Source organism: Rana temporaria, chromosome 5 (assembly GCF_905171775.1).
Source record: "Rana temporaria chromosome 5, aRanTem1.1, whole genome shotgun sequence".
Taxonomy (NCBI): domain Eukaryota; kingdom Metazoa; phylum Chordata; class Amphibia; order Anura; family Ranidae; genus Rana; species Rana temporaria.
In genome coordinates, this window is record NC_053493.1 from 240649069 (window position 1) to 240668885 (window position 19817).

General features: G+C 45.2%; 1 protein-coding gene across 1 annotated transcript in view; it reads left to right on the forward strand.

The window, feature by feature from the left end:
* The window catches only part of NQO2 (N-ribosyldihydronicotinamide:quinone reductase 2), a 69744-nt gene that overhangs the window by 40649 nt on the left and 9278 nt on the right, over positions 1-19817 (forward strand). Inside the window, exons 3-5 of the mRNA XM_040353637.1 lie at positions 602-732; positions 2873-2986; positions 4093-4194. Of these exons, the coding sequence (XP_040209571.1) occupies positions 602-732; positions 2873-2986; positions 4093-4194 (347 nt within the window). The remainder of the gene's footprint in view (positions 1-601; positions 733-2872; positions 2987-4092; positions 4195-19817) is intronic.

The window sequence follows — 19817 nt, forward strand, 5'->3', positions numbered from 1 at the left end:
GAATCGCCGTATCTCCGCAATTTGCATATTTAAATAGGAAATCAATGCAGGCGTAGGATGCGTCGAGCCTAAATATGCGCCCGGCTTAGAAAAGTTGCATCGGTCGAAAAAAGCCTAATTTTAGGCCTATCTTGTTCTGTGGGTACGGAACAAATGCGCGCCGGCGCATATCTACACCTACGCCACCTATCTGGAGATAAGCCGGCCTAACTCTTTGTGAATCTACCTAACAGTTCTTGACAATTCCTTTATTAAAAGTGTAGCAAGGTGCCACTTTGCAGCGTGGCTATAGACTACAGTTTGCATCGAGAAGGAACTCAGCTCCCTCCGGTGTTCAATTGTGATATTACATCAACTGTAAGTCACTTACACCTGTCGGATCTTAGGGATATCTATGCGTAACCTGATTCTATGAATCAGGCGCATAGATACGACGGCCGTACTCAGAGATACGACGGCGTATCAGGAGATACGCCGTCGTATCTCTTTTTGAATCCGGCCCATTATGTAGGCTTTCTGCCCTTGTACCCTTGCTACTTGCTTTTTTTAGAGTTGCTTTCAAGATATACATGACTCAATTTTTTTATATCTGTTTTTCTAGGAGACCTGTGCAATCCTCAACACTTTAGCTATGGAATAGAAACCAAGGAAGCATTCAAGAAAGGTTATTTATGTGAGGACATTCTTGAGGAGCAGAGAAAGGTTCATAAAGCTGACTTGGTCATCTTTCAGGTATCTTAGCTGAGGCTTACAAAAATATTTTTGTTCACTTTTATAAGTTAACATATGCATATATGTACGACTAAAATACAGTATAGCCATGCTTCTGAATGCAATTGGCCATTGACCTAATGTTTTCATGTTTGGTAAAGAGTACTCTTTTAATTACCAATGACTTAATAGTCCTTAGCCCATTAGTGACTCAGTTTGGCTACACCCCCTATATACAACTTGCAGCTCTGTACCAGGGGACAACTGCTGATTTTACTTGTCTATGAGGTCAGCGGCTTGTGATACCAGTGGCAGAGAGCAATTACCTTTATCTGCACTTGGGGTAGAATACGGCTGGATTTTCTTCAATCAGTCACTTTATGCATGAACTTTTGAGACATATATTTATACTGTTTTTTTTTTTTTGTTTTTTTTGGTAATACACATTTATTTTGAATATACACAATATTTTTTAATTATATTGTTCTGAGGATTAGTAGCGTAGCACTGCATTTTGTATTAATATTGCTTTAGAGATGAAAGTTGAATCACTTAAAGTGACAGCAGCTTACTTACAATCACATATTTTTATATTCACATTATTGCGTAATCTATTTTTATACACAGCCATTAATGTCTGAACCGCTGGCAACAAATGAAAATACACCCCTAAGTGAAAATATCCAAATTGGGCCCAATTAGGCATTTTCCCTCCCTGGTGTCATGTGACTCGTTAGTGTTACAAAGTCTCAGGTGTGAATGGGGAACAGGTGTGTTAAATTTGGTGTTATCACTCTCACTCTCTCCTACTGGTCACTGGAAGTTCAACATGGCACCTCGTGGCAAAGAACTCTCTGAGGATCTGACAAAAATAATTGTTGCTCTACATAAAGATGGCATATGCTATGAGAAGATTGCCAAGATCCAGAAACTGAGCTGCAGCATGGTGGCCAAGACCATACAGCGATTTAACAGGACAGGTTCCACTCAGAACAAGCCTCGCCATGGTGGACCAAAGAAGATGAGTGCACATGCTCAGTGTCTTTGGGAAATAGACGTATGAGTGCTGCAAGCATTGCTGCAGAGGTTGAAGGGGCGGGGGTCAGCTTGTCAGTGCTCAGACCATATGCCCCACACTGCATCAAATTGGTCTGCATGGCTGTCGTCCCAGAAGGAAGCCTCTTCTGAAGATGATGCATAAGAAAGCCTGCAAGCAGTTTGCTGAAGACAAGCAGACTAAGGACATGGATTACTGGAACCATGTCCCGTGGTCTGATGGGACCAAGATAAACTTATTTGATTCAGATGGTGTCAAGTGTGGCGGCAACCAGGTGAGGAGTACAAAGACAAGTGTGTCTTGCCTACAGTCAAGCATGGTGGTGGGAGTGTCATGGTCTGGTGCTGCATGAGTGCTGCCGGCACTGGGGAGCTACAGTTCATTGAGGGAACCATGAATGCCAACATTTACTGTGACATACTGAAGCCAAGCTCGATCCTTCCCGTTGGAGACTATGCCAACATTATAATGACCCCAAACACACCTCCAAGATGACCATTGTCTTACTAAAGAAGCTGAGGGTAAAGGTGATGGACTGGCTAAACATGTCTCCAGACTTAAACCCTATTGAGCATCTGTGGGGTATACTCTAACAGAAGGTGGGGGAGCGCAAAAGGCTCTAACATCCACCGGCTCTGTGATGTCGTCATGGAGGAGTGGAAGAGGACTCCTGTGGAAACCTGTGAAGCTCTGGTAAACTCCATGCCCAAGAGGGTTAAGACAGTGTTGGAAAATAATGGTGGCCACACAAAATATTGACACTTTGGGCCCAATTTGGACATTTTCACTTAAGGGTGTACTTACTCACTTTTGTTGCCATAGGTTTGGACATTAATGGCTGTGTGTTGAGTTATTTTGAGGGGACAGCAAATTTACACTGTTATACAAGCTGTACAATCACTACTTTACATTGTAGCAAGTTGTTATTTCTTCAGTGTTGTCACATGAAAAGATATAATAAAATATTTACAAAAATGTGAGAGGTGTACTCGCATTTGCAAGATACTGTGTGTGTGTGTATATATATATATATATATATATATATATATATATACACACACACACAATAGAATACTATAATAATGTTTTTCTTTTTTCTTTTAGTTTCCTTTGTACTGGTTCAGCTTTCCTGCTATCATGAAGGGCTGGATAGATCGCGTCTTTGTACAAGGGTTTGCCTTTGACTTCCCAGGCTGCTATGATACTGGACTCTTGAAGGTGGATATTACTGCACGGCATAGTACTGTATATGGACACACAGGAGAGCACAACCAGTTGTTGGTTTGGAAACACGTTATTTGCATCCAATGTTCTCAAACTACTCTGTTTACTAAAGGGGTTATTTAAACATTTTGTTCTACATAAGTAATTATTTTCCATTTTGAATAGATTTTTATTGTTGCCTAAATGCAGCAATACTTGAAGTCCATAACTCCCTGAAAACGTTTTTTGTCGAATTTATTCGGTTTTTAGGAAACTTAGGCCTCATGCACATGAATGTATATAGGCATAGCATAAGAACTCAGCATTTTCCTGTGGCTGGGAGGACACAGGTGGAGTGTACAACCTGTCAAAGCAGTGAGTATCCCCCTGTACTCATGTAAACCACTATGTTTACCACTTTCACCACTATCCCAAGGTTTCACCATTGAAGAAATTGTGAACCAAGTGTTATGTGTGCTGAATCATCATTGGCTTACAAAGGTCAAAGTACATACTGTATCATGGTGTTCAATGCAACACGGATGGCACCATAGGTGTGCCCAGCCTATTGCATTAGGCTGTGCACCCCAAAGCTCAAACCCACATGCATGTATGTGTATAAATATATAGGGCAATGGAAAGCATTGGTAGAGCACTGGAAGATGTCAGTAGGGCAGAGGTTGGTGTCAGTAGTTTATTTTTTAATTACATTTTACAATTGTATTATTTTTTTATAATATGTTTATGCAATAATGTATATTTTATTACAATTTTTTTAGGTGCCCCATTGGGGGGCTTTGGTGAAATATCAAGGGTCCAAACAGACCCCTGATGTCTCACTTTTGAGACAAAGAGACTGGGGACAGAGATTCCTCAGTCCCTTTCTCTGCAGCAGCAAGGGGAATCTGCCCAGCACAGGGTGATTAGGGTGTGCCCAGGCACACCCTGTGCGCACGCCTATGGATGGCACAGTGGTTTTACTACTGTGTGTCCTGTTTTTTTTCTGTAGAAGTTCCTAGAATGTTAGAAAATAGGATTGTAGACTAAGTAAAGTAAATGAGTAGAAGTTCACATGGCTTCCTCCCATTGAAGATATACAATCTTCCTTATTTGCTCGACAGGATAAAAAGGCACTTCTCTCCTTTACAACCGGAGGAACAGAAGAGATGTTTAGCAAAGAAGGAGCAAGTGGAGATGTCCGGTATATTCTCTGGCCTATGCAAGTAAGTGTTTTTAAATTAATTTTAAAAACATTTGTTTTTTAAAAATGAGAAAAATGTCTCAGGTACAGAAGGATTATGTACATTTGATAGATGTACTTCCATACTTGCACATCTGTTGTAGTAGAACAGTCCACATTTCTAGTTTACACTCCATATTTGCATGATAAAAGGAGCTTTAATAGAGGGGCCCTACACATTCTAAAAACACTTAACTGTCTTTGACGACTGTCGGTTAAAATAAATCCAGTCTTCATCAAATACTGTATATGGTGTGCTGGTGAGAATCATGTAATCTCTCCAGCAAGGACAAAAGCTCTAATTTCTTGCACGGGCGTCACAACAGAGGAATGTGAAGGAAAAGCTCATCAATGGGATCACAAACAGAAATAAAAACATATAGGGCCATATTCTCAGTGAAGTTACGATGGAGTAAGTCAGATACTCCATCGTAACTAACTTTTTTGGCCAGTGTATCTATGCTCCTGATTCTCAGAATAATTTTTGCATAGATACACTTAAGATCCGCCATCTGTAAGTCACTTACACTGGCGGATCTTAAATGCAATGACGCCGGCCGCCGCTAGATGGCATTTACATGAAGGAGTCATTTGCATATGCAAATGATCCTTCTACGCCAATTCCCGAACGAGTTCGCGTCGCGTAACCGTCGCTAACGTCGTTTGCGTAAGCGGAAATTTAGTCCTGCTATATGGAGGATTAAATTTCCGCAAGTCTCGCGTAGGCCATGTTACGGATGGCGTCGGGTCCCCGTCGTGTTTTTTCGTCGAGTACGTCGTTTACGTAAGTCGTTCTTGAATACGACTTTACGTCAATGACGCACATGTCGGCGTCATTGACGTTTTCCGCCGAGAACTGGAGCATGCGCACTGGGCTTTTTGCAGCCCGGCGCATGCCCAGTTCTTTCGCATCGGGGGCGCGCTTCATTTGAATAGAAGACGACCCCTTGTAGATCCGCCAGGCTACGCCGGGACACTTACACTCCGCTGTCCCAACTTATGGAGCAAGTGTATGGGGAATACAGCACCTGCTCCAGTAAGTTGGGACAGCGGAGTGTAAGTGCCCTAAGCGCAGCAGGCGGATATTTTTCGAGAATATGGCCCATAGTACAGTATATTTAAAAAATGCTGTAAATTAAGAATGCTTTCAGAAATAGAAGTGTTAATAGTTTATTTTTTATCAATTAAAAAAATGGAAAGTAAATTAACGGAAGAGAAATCTAAATCAAATCAATATTTGGTGTGACTACCCTTTGCCTTCAAAACGGCATCAATTCATTCAGAAACACTTGCACACAGTTTCTGAAGGAACTCGGCAGGTAGGTTGCTCCAAACTTCTTGGAGAACTAACCACAGATCTTTTTATGGATGTACAGTAGGCTGCCTCAAATTCATCTGTCTCTTCATGTAATCCCAAACAGACTCCATGATGTTGAGATCGGGTCTCTGTAAGCCAGCACTTCCAGGAATCCCTGGGCCAAATTCTCAAAAGAGATACGCAGACTTAACTCAAGTTTTCTAAATTTACACGGCGCGTATATTTGCGCACGATCGTCAAAACGAGTTAAGCAAAGATTTCCGTATTTTCAGCCGTACTTAAATTAGTTACACCTGCACATCCCCGGGAGCAAATTACGCTAGGCTCGCCGCTGTTTTTGATAGGCAAAGATGCAAATGAGGGAGTTAGGGCGATTCTCAAAATTAAGTGTGTGCGCCGTATTTTCCGCCCTGTGCGCACCTGTTAGTTTTTCTGACTAAATTTACACATTATAAAACCAGCCCTAATTTTACACATGCTGTGGAAGGGTTTGCTGTAGGTAGTGACTAGAGCTTAGAGCTATAGTTGAGAAGGATCTTTGTGTAAAAATGCCAGGGCCAGCTATGATTCTGACGGCACTTGCTGCCTTACAGGCACAAAGGAGGAGGAGGGCACAGAGGAGGAGGATGAGGGCACAGAGGAGGAGGATGAGGGCACAGGTGAGAGTTTATCGTCCACGGCGTGATCTTTTGCAAATGCCAGATTATGAGGTGTATGGCAACTACAGGTTCGATAGGGAAGCCATCCTGGAGATCACCCAACTTCTTCATGAGGATCTTATCACCCCAACCAGACGCTCCCATGCCCTGACACCTCTTCATAAAGTGATGGCAACCCTCCATTTTTTAGCCAGTGGCTCATTCCAGCGTGCATCTGGAGGTCTGGCTGGGATGGTGCAGTCAACAATGAGCAAATGTGTCCATCAGGTGGTCCCTGCCATACTGCGGCGCATGACCAACCAGTTTGTGATGCCCACCCAGGAGGAGCAGCGTCTGCAAGCCATGACAGACTTCTACAGCATTGCTGGCTTCCCAAGGACCATCGGGGCGATAGACTGCACCCATGTGGCACTACAGGCCCCCCATGAAACTGAACACCTGTTCAGAAACAGGAAAGGCTGGCATTCGATCAATGTCCAGGTGATCGTAGATGCCCATGGCCTCATCTGGCACGTTTGTGCCAAGTTTCCAGGGTCGTGCCACGACAGTTACATCCTACGGCAGACCAAGATCTACCAAGACTTGGAGCAGAATGTGTATGGAGACAGCTGGCTGATTGGTGAGTGACATTGGTGTCAGGTATGCCCCCCCCGTGATGCAGACATCACAAGGGGCACATGCATGACTAATATCCTCCTGTCTTTTCCCTTACAGGTGACTCTGGATATGCGTTGGGACCCCACCTGATGACCCCCTTTAGGAACCCCCAAACACCCGGAGAACGCAAATTCAACGAGGTGCACATCCAGACCCGGGCAATAGTAGAGCGGACATTTGGCCTTCTCAAGTCCAGATTTAGATGCCTTGACAAGACTGGGGGTACACTCTTGTATTCCCCAGACTTTGTCTGCCAAATTATTGGGGCATGTTGCATCCTCCATAATTTTGCTGTGAGAAGGGGCCTGCATGTTGATATATGTCCTGACCTAACCCCCCACCCAGGCAATCCCCCCCCCCAAACCCCTCTACCCGGACTGCTGAGGGCCAGGTTATAAGGAGACAACTGGCTGAAGGCATCTTTGCCCAGTAAATGGACCCTAATTATCTTTATTTTTTTGCTTTGCCCAGAATAAATCACAGAGATTATGTGACCTTTAAACATTTTCTTTGCACATAAAATGCACATTACTTATATGACAATGAGAATGTTTTTTTTTTTTGGTACAAAACGCACATTAATTATCTCACAATGAGAATGCATGAATGCACGTCACTGTGGTCCCTAGCACAGACACATCACATGCACATCGAATTGGATTAGATCCAAGTACCCCCCCCCCCCCTTTGGTACTTGGGAGCAGTAACGCCCCGCCACGGCTCCAATTATGTCACTGTGCATTCATACACCATTCAGGAACCTAGGATGACTTCTCCCTGGTCCTGGGGATCCATACTCCACCAAAACTGAGGGTGACACCCTTATGTTTTCAGGAATGCCACCCCCCCACATTCACACATCATTCACACACATAAATCAAATCATAAGTACAGTAGCAAAAAAAAAAAAAAAAAAAAATCAAAAGTACCCCTGCAACTTAAGGATGTTGCCGAGTGCTCCTTCTGGGCTGCCCACGGCCACGGGCACGGGCACGGCCACGGGGACGGCCACGGCCGACTGGGGGATCTTCACGGGGGGGGGGTCTGTGCAGGGGAGGGAGTATTTTCAGGGGGGGGGGGTCTGTGCAGGGGAAGAAGGAGCCTCCCCTGGTGTCTGTCCTTCTGCTGGCCTTCCCTCCAAGGCAACGGCTATCCTTGTCAGACAGGAAGTAATGTCAGCCGTATTAGCCTGGCCAGCCCGGGTATTGGCCTGCACAGCCTGGGTGAGGGAAGTCACCTCCTGGGCCACGCCTGTTGTTGCGTTTTTCAGGTCCCACAAACACGTGATGACCCCCACTGAGTTGGTGGCCACCTCACCCAGTGACTCCCTCATTGCACCCAGGCTGTGCTACACCTTGGTCATAGTTTTTTGGATTGCAGACAGACTGCGGGTCTGCCGGACATTGTCCCTCAACAGACTGACCGGCAGACGCACCAACCCCCCCCCCTGTTTTCCGGGGTCGGCCTCCTACTTGCCCCTGAGGCTTGTGGCCTTGGAGGAGGAGTTGGAGTGAGCCATGGGTGCTGCTGCATGTTGGAGGAGGGTTGGAAGGGGCGACCCATGATGGTGGCCTGACTGCTGGGCGCCTGTGGGGTTCCCTCAGGGGATGAGTCAAAGGTCATATCTTGGCCCATCATGATTTGCTGCCCAATCTCAATATTGTCATCTTCATCCCCCTCATCCTCCTCCCACTCAACATCCAAATTAGGGGAGTTGTGGGCACTCCCCTCCCATGGCGAATCCTGCCCTTCTTGGGACTCTGCATCAGCCTGTCTTGGGGGTGGTGCAGCAGCCTGCCCTGATGGGCCAGCAACCTCCTGCCCTGATGGGGCTGCCACCTCCTGACCTGATGGGGCTGCCACCTCCTGACCTGATGGGGCTGCCACCTCCTGCCCTGATGGGGCTGCCACCTCCTGCCCTGATGGGGCTGCCACCTCCTGGGCTGATGGGGCTGCCACCTCCTGGGCTGATGGGGCTGCAACCTCCTGGCCATCTGGGGAGGACACAAAACAATCACAGGTTGTTGGATCCACACACTTGGCACATCTTCCCTTCCCCCACCCACACATGCTAATCACCAGATAGAAATTCAAAAAAATTACCTGTCCTCATAAGAGGATCATTGTCAAAGCCAGGCAGGCCCACCACCTGCTGTGGGTGGAAACACTGGGCCACTGCCCATTCCTCCTCACTCATCCTGACTGGGCAGGGTCCCCCTCCTCCAGTGCCCCTGGTATGGGCATGCAGCGTTGCCAGCTTGTTCCGGGACACGCTCAAGTCATTTATTTTTTTTTGAACTCCAGCGATGGTCCTGGTCTCCCCCCCCCCCCGCCGCATTGATCCGATCGGTAATATTTTTAAGGATCTCCTTCCTCCTGGCCGGGGTGGTGTTGTGGCTCTCAGGGCCATGGAGAAATCGCCCATATTTAATGATGCCCTGAGCAAGTATATGCTTCTCTGCCAGGGTAAAATTAAGCTTCCTGCGCTTGGGAGCCATGACAGACAACACCCAGCAACAGGGAACTCACCCAAAAAACAAACAACAATACACACACACAACAAAGAAAATAAAAACAAGCAAAAAAAAATAAAATACAGACAGCTACTATAAATTCAAAAACAAACAGGCAAAAAAGGAAAACAAAAAACAATCACACACCAAAAAAGAAACACTTATCAAAAACAAACAGGCAAACAATGAAAACAAAGAACAAATTAGCAAAAACAAACACCAACTATACCCTCCAACTCCACAAACACTTTTCTCACAAACAAATCTCACCAACAAACACTGACAAACGTTCAAAGCAGAAGCAACTTGCTTTAGGAAGGGAACACAGGGAAATACTTTTGCAATAGAAGTCTGTTTGACTGGGGCTATTTAGACACAGGGCGATCTTCAAACTAAGTACGCTTGGCCTTTTACCTATCTCACTGATTGCGATGACCAAAGTTCTGCACATGCGCAGTGAGGTCCAGATTCGTGCGCGCATGCGCAGTACGGCCGGCACTTCATTTGCATGGGGTCACGGCTCATTACAATGAGGCACGCCCACTTCATTCCCACTTGCCATAACCACGCCTTACGCATTGAAACTTAGGTTAGGGATGGCGCAATTTTGAACGCAAATGCGCTGAGAATACGGTACTTACGACACCAACTTAGGGCGCCGTAACTTAATTGACATAAGTTAGATAATCCTAATTTAATGCCTCGGCTGTGTGTGTTGCTTTAGGTACACAGCTTAACATCAAGTATAAACCAAGTCCCAATGAAAGACGCGCTGGTTGTTGAACTGATGCAATCTTTACTGAGATATAATGAACAGGAATGTGTACAATAGTATGATGATATGGGATGAGATGTGATGTGATTTGATATGATATGATATGGTAAAAAGGCTTTGGTGTTCGTCAGGTTTGCAAATTGTGATAGCTTTAAGATGTCTTGTGGATCTGGTCACTACAGTAGCTAGAGCTGGAATGAAACAGGAAATGTCCCAGCAAGCCTTAGACATACAGAGAAGACCCGCCTCTAGGCATCAAGAAAATGGAGGGTCTTAAAGAAACAGACACTGCTGAGTGCCAAGCATGTAATATACATTGCAAAGGCAGCACACTCCCCACCTGGCATACCTTTTGTTATGCCACTAACCTTTGGACAGAAGTAAAACTACTTCGGAAATTGGCCTAGCATACACCTTGGGAATGCCCTGTCTAACAATTCTAACTTCAACCTTTCTAACTCTAGCATCACTACTAGGATCAGTCCCCACAATGAGTCCAATAGGCCATTCGTTCCTGTGGGCCTGAGTGTCTTTTAATAAGACAATGTCTCCAACTTGTAAGTTGGGTTTGTCATCTTGCCATTTCTTGCGTTGCTGGAGTGTCACCAGGTATTCCTGTCTCCACCTCTTCCAGAAAATGTCCGCAAGACTTTGAACTTGTCTCCATTGCTTGGTGTACAAGTCCTTGAGGTCAAAGTCTCCTGAGGGAGCTGTCACTGGTTCCATCTTCTGGGTCAGCAGCATTGCGGGTGTCAAGACTGACGGCATCTCCGGATCTGTAGACACTGGAACCAAAGGTCTGGCGTTCATAATGGCCACGACTTCAGCCATTAGTGTAGTCAAAGCTTCATGAGTGAGGCGAGTAGACCCAACCTTCAGGAGCATGGCATCCAGAATACGACGAGCTACTCCAATCATCCTCTCCCAGGCTCCTCCCATATGCGATGCGTGTGGAGGATTAAAAGTCCAAGTGCATCCTTGATCTTGAAGATAGGAACCTGTTTCAGAGTCTGTAGAGATGATCTTCAACTCCTTGCAGGCCCCAATAAAGTTTGTGCCACGGTCTGAACGAATCAATTTCACTGGTCCTCTGATAGAGAAGAATCTTCTCAAGGCATTGATGAAACTTGAAGTGGATAAAGATTCAATCACTTCAATATGAACTGCTCTAGTACTCAGGCAAGAGAACAGAACAGCCCAACGTTTACTTTCGGCACTGCCTCCTCTGGTCTTGCGAGAAGAGATGTTCCATGGTCCAAAAACGTCTAGACCTACGTGAGTGAACGGAGGATCTGAAGCAAGTCTGTCTGCAGGTAAGTTTGACATCTTCTGAACCTCAAGTTTCCCTCTAATCTTCTTACAGGTAACGCATTTGCTGATCACGCTGGAGACTAGTCTCTTACCTCCTATGATCCACAATCCTGCTGACCGTACTGCTCCTTCAGTGAAGTGTCGTCCTTGATGTGCAACTTGCTCATGATAGTGTCTTACCAGAAGAAGAGCGATGTGATGATTCTTAGGTATGATGAAGGGATGTCTCTCTTGGATAGTCATATCCGCTGCCGACAAACGACCTCCAATTCTTAGTACTCCGTTTTCGTCGAGGATAGGGTTCAACTTCTTGAGCGAACTGAGTCGAGAAATCTCTTCCTTTTTCAGAAGGCTTTGAATTTCTTCTTTAAAGACTTCCTGCTGGATGCATTTGATGATCGCGACCATAGCTTGTTCAAGATGGTCGTTGCTATGCTGATCAGTATTAGTAGCTCTGCAGGAGTATCTAGCTAGACAGATAAGTTTTCCGATTGCACGGGTTAAAGACTTCCAACTGGAAAACCTTTCAAATCTATGGGCGCCCAGACTGTCTCTGGTAACTAAAGTCTTACAAACTGCAACTTGAGGTCTTACCTCTTTGTCTTGATCTGGTTCTATGAGCTGAAAGGTCTCTACCTGAGTAGTCTCTTTGGTTTCTGGCTTACCAAGAAACGATGGACCTACGAACCAGTTAGTTTGCTTGAGTACAGCGGCTGACACCAATCTTGTCCCATGATCAGCTGGGTTCTTGTCTGTGCTGATGTGATGCCACTGATCTGGACTTGTAGACTTTCTGATACGTGTCACTCTGTTGGTCACGTATGTGTAAAATCTTTTTGAAGCGTTGTGAATATATCCTAACACAATCTTGCTGTCTGTATAAAAGTTCACTGCATGGATCTCAATGTCCAGTTCAGTCGTAATCATGTCTGCCATCTCTACCGCTAAGACAGCAGCACAAAGTTCTAGACGTGGGACAGTGTGAGCAGGTCTGGGAGCTAGTTTAGATTTTCCCATGATGAACCCAACATGGCTTTGTCCCTCAGTGTCTATTACCCTAAGGTAAGTTACAGCTGCAATAGCCATAGTGGAAGCGTCAGAGAATACGCATAATTCTCTCCTCTTTGTAGCAGACAAGGAAACAAATACGTACGGTCTTGGAATGTTGAGTTGTTCAAGCTCTAACAATGAGTCTTTCCACAACTTCCACTGCATTTGCTTCTCTTCAGGAAGAAGTACGTCCCAGTCAATTTGTTCTTGCTCAGTAGTGATCTGTCTCAAAAGAGCTTTGCCTTGCATGATGATGGGTGCTACGAATCCCAGGGGGTCATAAAGACTGTTGACTGTAGATAGGACGCCTCTTTTTGTGAATGGTTTCTCTTCTCTGGAGACCCTGAAGGTGAAACTGTCAGTCTTTAGGTCCCAACTAAGCCCAAGACTTCTTTGCAAGGGTGGTGATTCTGTTCCTAGATCTAAGTCTTTGAGGTCTTTAGCACCGTGTTCCATTGGAAATGCTTCCATGACTCTGTAGCTGTTGGAAGCTACCTTGTTTAATCTTATGTTGGATTCTGCCAACATTTCTTTTGTACTTTTCAGGACGTTAATAGCTTCTTCGTTGCTGGAGAAAGAAGCAAGTCCATCGTCCACGTAGAAGTTCTTCATGACGAACTGTTTGGCTTCTTGACCATGTCTTTCACCTTGCTGTGCTGCTCGTTTCAGATTGTAGATAGCTACAGCTGGGGAAGGGCTGTTTCCAAACACATGTACCTTCATCCTGTACGCTGTGATGTCTTTGTTAAAGTCGTTGTCTGCATACCACAGGAACCTTAAGTAGTCTCTGTGATCTTCTCGAACGAAGAAACAGTAGAACATCTGTTGTACATCTGCTGTTACTGCTACGAGTTCTTTTCTGAACCTGATGAGTACTCCAAGGAGTGTGTTGTTCAGGTCAGGTCCGCTGAGAAGGACGTCATTTAATGAGATGCCTTCGTGCTTCGCACTAGAGTCAAATACTACACGTATCTGACCTGGTTTCTGAGGATGATACACCCCAAATATTGGTAAGTACCAGTGTTCTTGGTTCTCTTGTAGTGGTGGTGCCCTTTCTGCCTGCTTGTTGTCAAAAATCTTTTGCATGAAGGCTTGGAAGTGTTTCTTCATATTTGGCTTTCTTTGTAGAGTGCGCTGCAACAAACTGAAGCGTTTCTCTGCTTGTACCCTGTTGTCAGGAAGGCGATGGCGTGGTGACCGGAAGGGTAGAGGGGCTACCCAGCTGCCTGACTTGTCTCTGTAGACTTCTCTGTCCATGATCTCAAGGAAGAGGGTATCTTCCACCGAGGGTGCTGGCTTGTCGTCGTCTCGTGTTCTTTCAAACACCTTACAACCCAGTTCATCTGCATTTCCAGTTGAGGCTAAGTCTTCCATGCACCTCTGTATACTTCGATGATGTTTTGGGTTATCTAATCTCTCTTTAATGTGTAGACTGTTGGTACATGGGCAAAGACAAGATGTACGACCATTCTGCAACAGATGTGTTCTGTAGACATTTACCTTTGCTGGTTTGTGCAGTCCGTCTAGACATACTTCTCCAACGATGACCCATCCGAGATCAAGGCGTTGTGCAAATGGTGCATTGTGTGGCCCATTGTACTGTTCTCTGACTTTGTGCACTCTGAGAATATCTCTCCCGAGTAGAAGGGTGATTGCAGCATCTGGATCTAGTGCTGGTATTTGGTCTGCTATTCGCACCAGATGTGGGTGATGACGAGCAACTTCAGGTGTGGGAATCTCTGACCTGTCGTCTGGTATCTCATCACATTCTATGAGGGTAGGAAGAGTCACCTTTGTCTTTCCATCTAATGACTCGATCATGTAGTTATTTGCTCTTCTCCCTATTGTCTCTACAACTCCAGAACAAGTCTTCAAGGTGTATGGAGTTGGACTTCCTTTGTCACCGAAGAGGTCAAAGAATTCTGTTTTTGCCAGAGATCTGTTACTCTGTTCATCCAAGACTGTGTACATTTTGATTGCCTTCTCTCTGAAACCTGCTGGATACACCTTGACTAAGCATATCTTGGAGCATGATCTTGAGCGGCCCTGCTCTGTACAGATCTCAGTGCACTTTGAGGTTACTGCTGGCATTGTACTCTCGCCTTGCTACCCACCATGGTCTTCTTGAGTTGCCGGAACTTCTTGTTTCCATGGTGGTGGTCCTGGGTGCAGTGTTGACAAGTGTTTGTCACTGTTACACTCTGCGCATTGTATTGTTTTTGTACAGTCTTTTGCAAGATGCTGAATTGAAGCGCAGCATCTGAAACAAATGCGATTGTCTTTAAGATAAGCTTTGCGCTCTTCTAATGTCTTACTTCTGAAACTGCGACATTTTCTTAGTGGATGAGGCTTGTTGTGGATAGGACATATTTTGTCTGGCTCCTCAACTTTCTTCCTTGTGTTGTCTTCCTGATTGGCTGCAGATTCAAGCGGAACTTCTGTCTTCCTTACAGAAACTGTTGCTCTGCGTTCTTTGTAAAGCCCTGGAGGTTTCTGCTCTACCTTTGGGAAGCTTGCCGTTCTCTTGTTCAGGAAAGCAAAGCTTGGGTCATTGCGTATTTCGGCTTGGTCTTCTATGAATTCAGCGAAGAAGGCGAACGGTGGAAATGCAACTCGATGATCTTTCTTGTATCTTGAAGCTTGAGCTACCCACCTTTCTTGCAAGTTGTAAGGAAGTTTCTCGATTATGGGCTCAACTCCACGTGCTGTATCCTGATATGAGAGACCTGGCAGATATCCACTAGACTTGGCGGCTTCTATTTCTAAGAGTAGGTCTCCCAAACCTCTCAGCTTTTGGTAATCCTTACTTGTTATTCTTGGATAGTTTTCTATCCTTTTCAGCAGAGCATCCTCGATCACTTCAGGTGATCCATAGCATTGTTCTAGTCTCCGCCACACCATTGCAAGTCCTGCTGCTGCGTCATGAACATGTACTGATCTGATCCTTTGGGCTTGCTCAGTGGACTCTGGTCCTAGCCATCTGACGAGCTGGTCAAGCTTTCCTTTCTCCGTCATATTTAAGTCTTGGGTACCACTCAGGAAAGATGACTTCCAGGCCCAGTAGTTTTCTGGACGGTCATCGAATTTCATGAGACCAGCGCCTACTATCTCACGGTGCATCAGGAATTTTGCCACTTCTATAGCACTTGTTGCGTCTGGCGAATACTTCTCGGGTGTAAACTCAGGGTATGGCTGCGGCTGGTAAGGCTGATGAGGCGCTTGACTGAATCCACTTTGTTTAGGTGGTTGTTCTCGTCTGTTGTAAGTCTTTCTGCTATAATCCAGACTTGTATTTGCTTGAGGAGGGAGTACGCGAGCATCCGTTTGCACTCTTGGAGGGTTGGCAGATTGGTCTCTGAGCATGCGACCACTTGACTTCCCACTCTGGGATCCTGATTCAGCCTTGCAATGTTGCGTAGTATCAAAGTTGCTTATTGCTAGTGGAGTCAATGAAGACCTAGGTGCGTCATTGGATTGCTGGTCGGTGTACATGGTTGCTTGTGACTGTACGTACTCACGGGTGCGCTGGATTGCGCTATGGGATGACGTCTGGTTTTCTATGCCATCGTACTGAGCTTCGGCAGCCCTTGTGAAAACTTCTGCCTCGGCTAAGGCTGCTGCAGCGTTTTTCTGCTGTTTGAGTAAGTGTAAAGATGCTTCCACTTCTGCTTTCTTTTTGAGTGCTTCGGATTCACTTTTTGCTTTTTCTCTCATCAATTCAGCTTCTTGCTCCGCATAAGAAGCCATGGCGCAAGCTGCCTCTGCTTTTGCTCTTGCCTTAGTCGCTTTGTCGCTAGCCGATGACAGACTGGTGATGCTTGAATGTCTAGAACTAGTACGCTTAGATCTTGCTGAATCTGCGCTAGCTGAAGTCAGATTTGTTTGACTAGATGCTCTAGACAATGTTGTGCATCTAGACTTGATTCTTGGCAAGCTGTGTGTGTCATCCTCCTTATAGGAGCATTGAGGGTTAACTGTCAGAGTGTTGTTCTCTGTGTTCTGCATCTTGATTTAGCTGGCAGAGTGGATAATGATGATGACTGGACACAGGCAGTATCAGTGTTGTAGTGAGTGAGAGAAATTAGTTTCACTTTAGCTTCACTCCACGTAGCTGAAAGGAGTTAATAGTCCTTTTACTGCTGAGGACGATTCAAAGCTGTTTAACTGCTTCTGACAACTTTTTAAAGCCTTTTTACTGTAATGCCTCGGCTGTGTGTGTTGCTTTAGGTCAGTGTTTCTCAATTCCAGTCCTCAGGCCCCCCCAACAGGTCAGGTTTTCAGGATTTCCATTATTTTGCACAGGTGATTTGATCAGTTTCACTGCCTTAGTAATCACCACAGCCTTTTCATCTGAGGGAAATCCTGAAAACCTGACCTGTTGGGGGGGCCTGAGGACTGGAATTGAGAAACACTGCTTTAGGTACACAGCTTAACATCAAGTATAAACCAAGTCCCAATGAAAGACGCGCTGGTTGTTGAACTGATGCAATCTTTACTGAGATATAATGAACAGGAATGTGTACAATAGTATGATGATATGGGATGAGATGTGATGTGATTTGATATGATATGATATGGTAAAAAGGCTTTGGTGTTTGTCAGGTTTGCAAATTGTGATAGCTTTAAGATGTCTTGTGGATCTGGTCACTACAGTAGCTAGAGCTGGAATGAAACAGGAAATGTCCCAGCAAGCCTTAGACATACAGAGAAGACCCGCCTCTAGGCATCAAGAAAATGGAGGGTCTTAAAGAAACAGACACTGCTGAGTGCCAAGCATGTAATATACATTGCAAAGGCAGCACACCTAAATTTACACAGGTTTTTGAGAATTTGGCCCCTTGTTCTTAAGATAGTTCCTAATGACATTGGCTGTATGTTTGAGGTCGTTGAGCTGCTGCAGAATACATTTAAGGCCAATCACATGCCTCACTGATGGCATGGCATGATAAATAAGTATCTTCCTTTATGTCTCAGCATTGAAGATACCATTGATCCTGACAGAAATGCATCCCCAAATTTGCAAACAAACTGCCTCCTGCTGCAGCCAAATATTTCACATTTTGACTCATCAGTTCAGAGCACCTGCTGACATTTTTCTGCTCCCCAATTCCTACGTTTTCGTGCATAGGGGTTGTAAAGGATTTTTTTTCCCCTAAATAGCTTCCTTTACCTTAGTGCAGTCCTTTTTCACTTACCTCATCCTTCCATTTTGCTTTTAAATGTCCTTATTTCTTCTGAGAAATCCTCACTTCCTGTTCTTCTGTCTGTAACTACACACAGTAATGCAAGGCTTTCTCCCTGGTGTGGAGAAAGCCTCTTGAGAGGGAAGGGGGCGAGCAGGAGTGTCAGGACGCCCACTAACACACAGCTCCTTTCTATATCTGCAAAGTAGAGAGTGTCCTGACCCCCCTGCTCGCCCCCTCCCCCCTCAAGAGGCTTTCTCCACACCAGGGAGAAAGCCTTGCATTACTGTGTGTAGTTACAGACAGAAGAACAGGAAGTGAGGATTTCTCAGAAGAAATAAGGACATTTAAAAGCATAATGGAAGAATGAGGTAAGTGAAGGGGGACTGCACTAAGGTAAAGGAAGCTATTTAGGGGAAAAAATATTTCCTTTACAACCCCTTTAAGTTGCTTAGCCTTGTTTCCATGTCAGAGGTATGGCTCTTTGACTGCAATTCTTCCGTGAAGACCACTTCTGGCAAGACTACTCCAGACAGACAGTAGATGGGTTTACCTAGGTCCCACTGGTTTCCACCAGTTCTGTGCTGATGGAATGCTGGACATCTTCTGATGTTGAAGGGAAGTAAGCATGATGTGTCTATCATCGGCTTCCTTAAGTTTCCTTGGTTGACCACTGCGTTACGGTTGTCAATGTTGCCTGTTTCTTTAAGCTCAATCAAAAAAGCTTGAACAGCACATCTTGAAACCCCAGTCTGCTTTGAAATATTTGCCAGTGAGGGACCTTGTTGATGCCGTATAACTACATTGTGTCTTGTTCCTGTGCTCCATCTTGCCATAGTGTATAGCTGTGACATGAAACTGTCTTCCACATCCTTACCTTAGTAGCAGAGTGTGGCTGTTCATCACCGAGTTGTAAGCCTCCTACACAGCTGTTTCTGTTTCAGATATTGACTGTATTTCAACCTACATATGAAATTGAGGATCATTAGCAGCTACTTGGTATAATTGGTTAGTTACATGCCTAATTCTAATCCTACAAAATCCCTGACTTTGTGAAGGTATGCAAGTGCAACAATTGGTGTTGGTTTAAAGCCAAAGAGTAATCACACCAAATACCGAATATATATATATATATATATATATATATATATATATATATATATATATATATATATATATTGTGATATTGGGGGTTGTTTAGCTCATGTGTAACACCTGCTAGCGAGAATAATCCACGCCAACAATTCAATTTCAGTGCTTGTTGGCCCACTTTTATTAAGAAAGGTTCAAGAAAACAAAAATCACAGGTTTTCCCTTGCAGGGGGTTTTCACCGTCAGTACCGAATAATAACTTCAGCCTCCTGGCTTATACATACAGCAGTGCTGCTCAGCCCTTCCACTTCAGGCTCTCGTCTGTCTCCTACAGACTACTCCCCTTTGCCAACACTGTCCATACAGATAGCAGCCCCTTACTGCTCTGACCCTCAGACTTGGGTCTCTGACTTTCACTGTGCACACCTGCACTCTCTGGGTTCTCCAGTGCACACCTGCAGTCTCTGGGTTCTCCAGTGCACACCTGCAGTCTCTGGGTTCTTCCCTTGCAAGCCTGGACTCCTCGGGAGGGTGGAGCTCAGAACCTTTGGTCCTTACTCTACTATCAGGCCCACACACACCTGAACAATCAGTGTGCCGGTGAGTCTCAAATCCTGGACCCAGGACTGAGGATTTCATCCCACCCGGATCTCTAAGAAATCCCCAGGCTCCAGGTCCCAAAGTGGACATTAGTAAATAATGAGTAAACTGAAACGCCAGTTTCCTCTGTATGTTACAAGCTCCCTGGAGCCCCTCAACCCGTCCGGTTGAGAATTCTGGGTACCTTCACTGGTGGGGTACCACACTACCACAATATATATATATATATATATATATATTATGTGATGGTGGGACTCTGTCCTACGTGAAAGGTTGCTGGTTTACGCCATATTTTGAAGAGAAAGACACATTAATTGCACAGCTGTGTCTTGGGCTTTTAAGTTCTGACCTGACATGGATCAGAGCCCTATCCAACAGACAGGAAGTCTGTTTCTGGCAGTGAGGTGGAGTTGGAGCAGTGGCTGCTAGTGAGTGTCTCTGTGAAGAC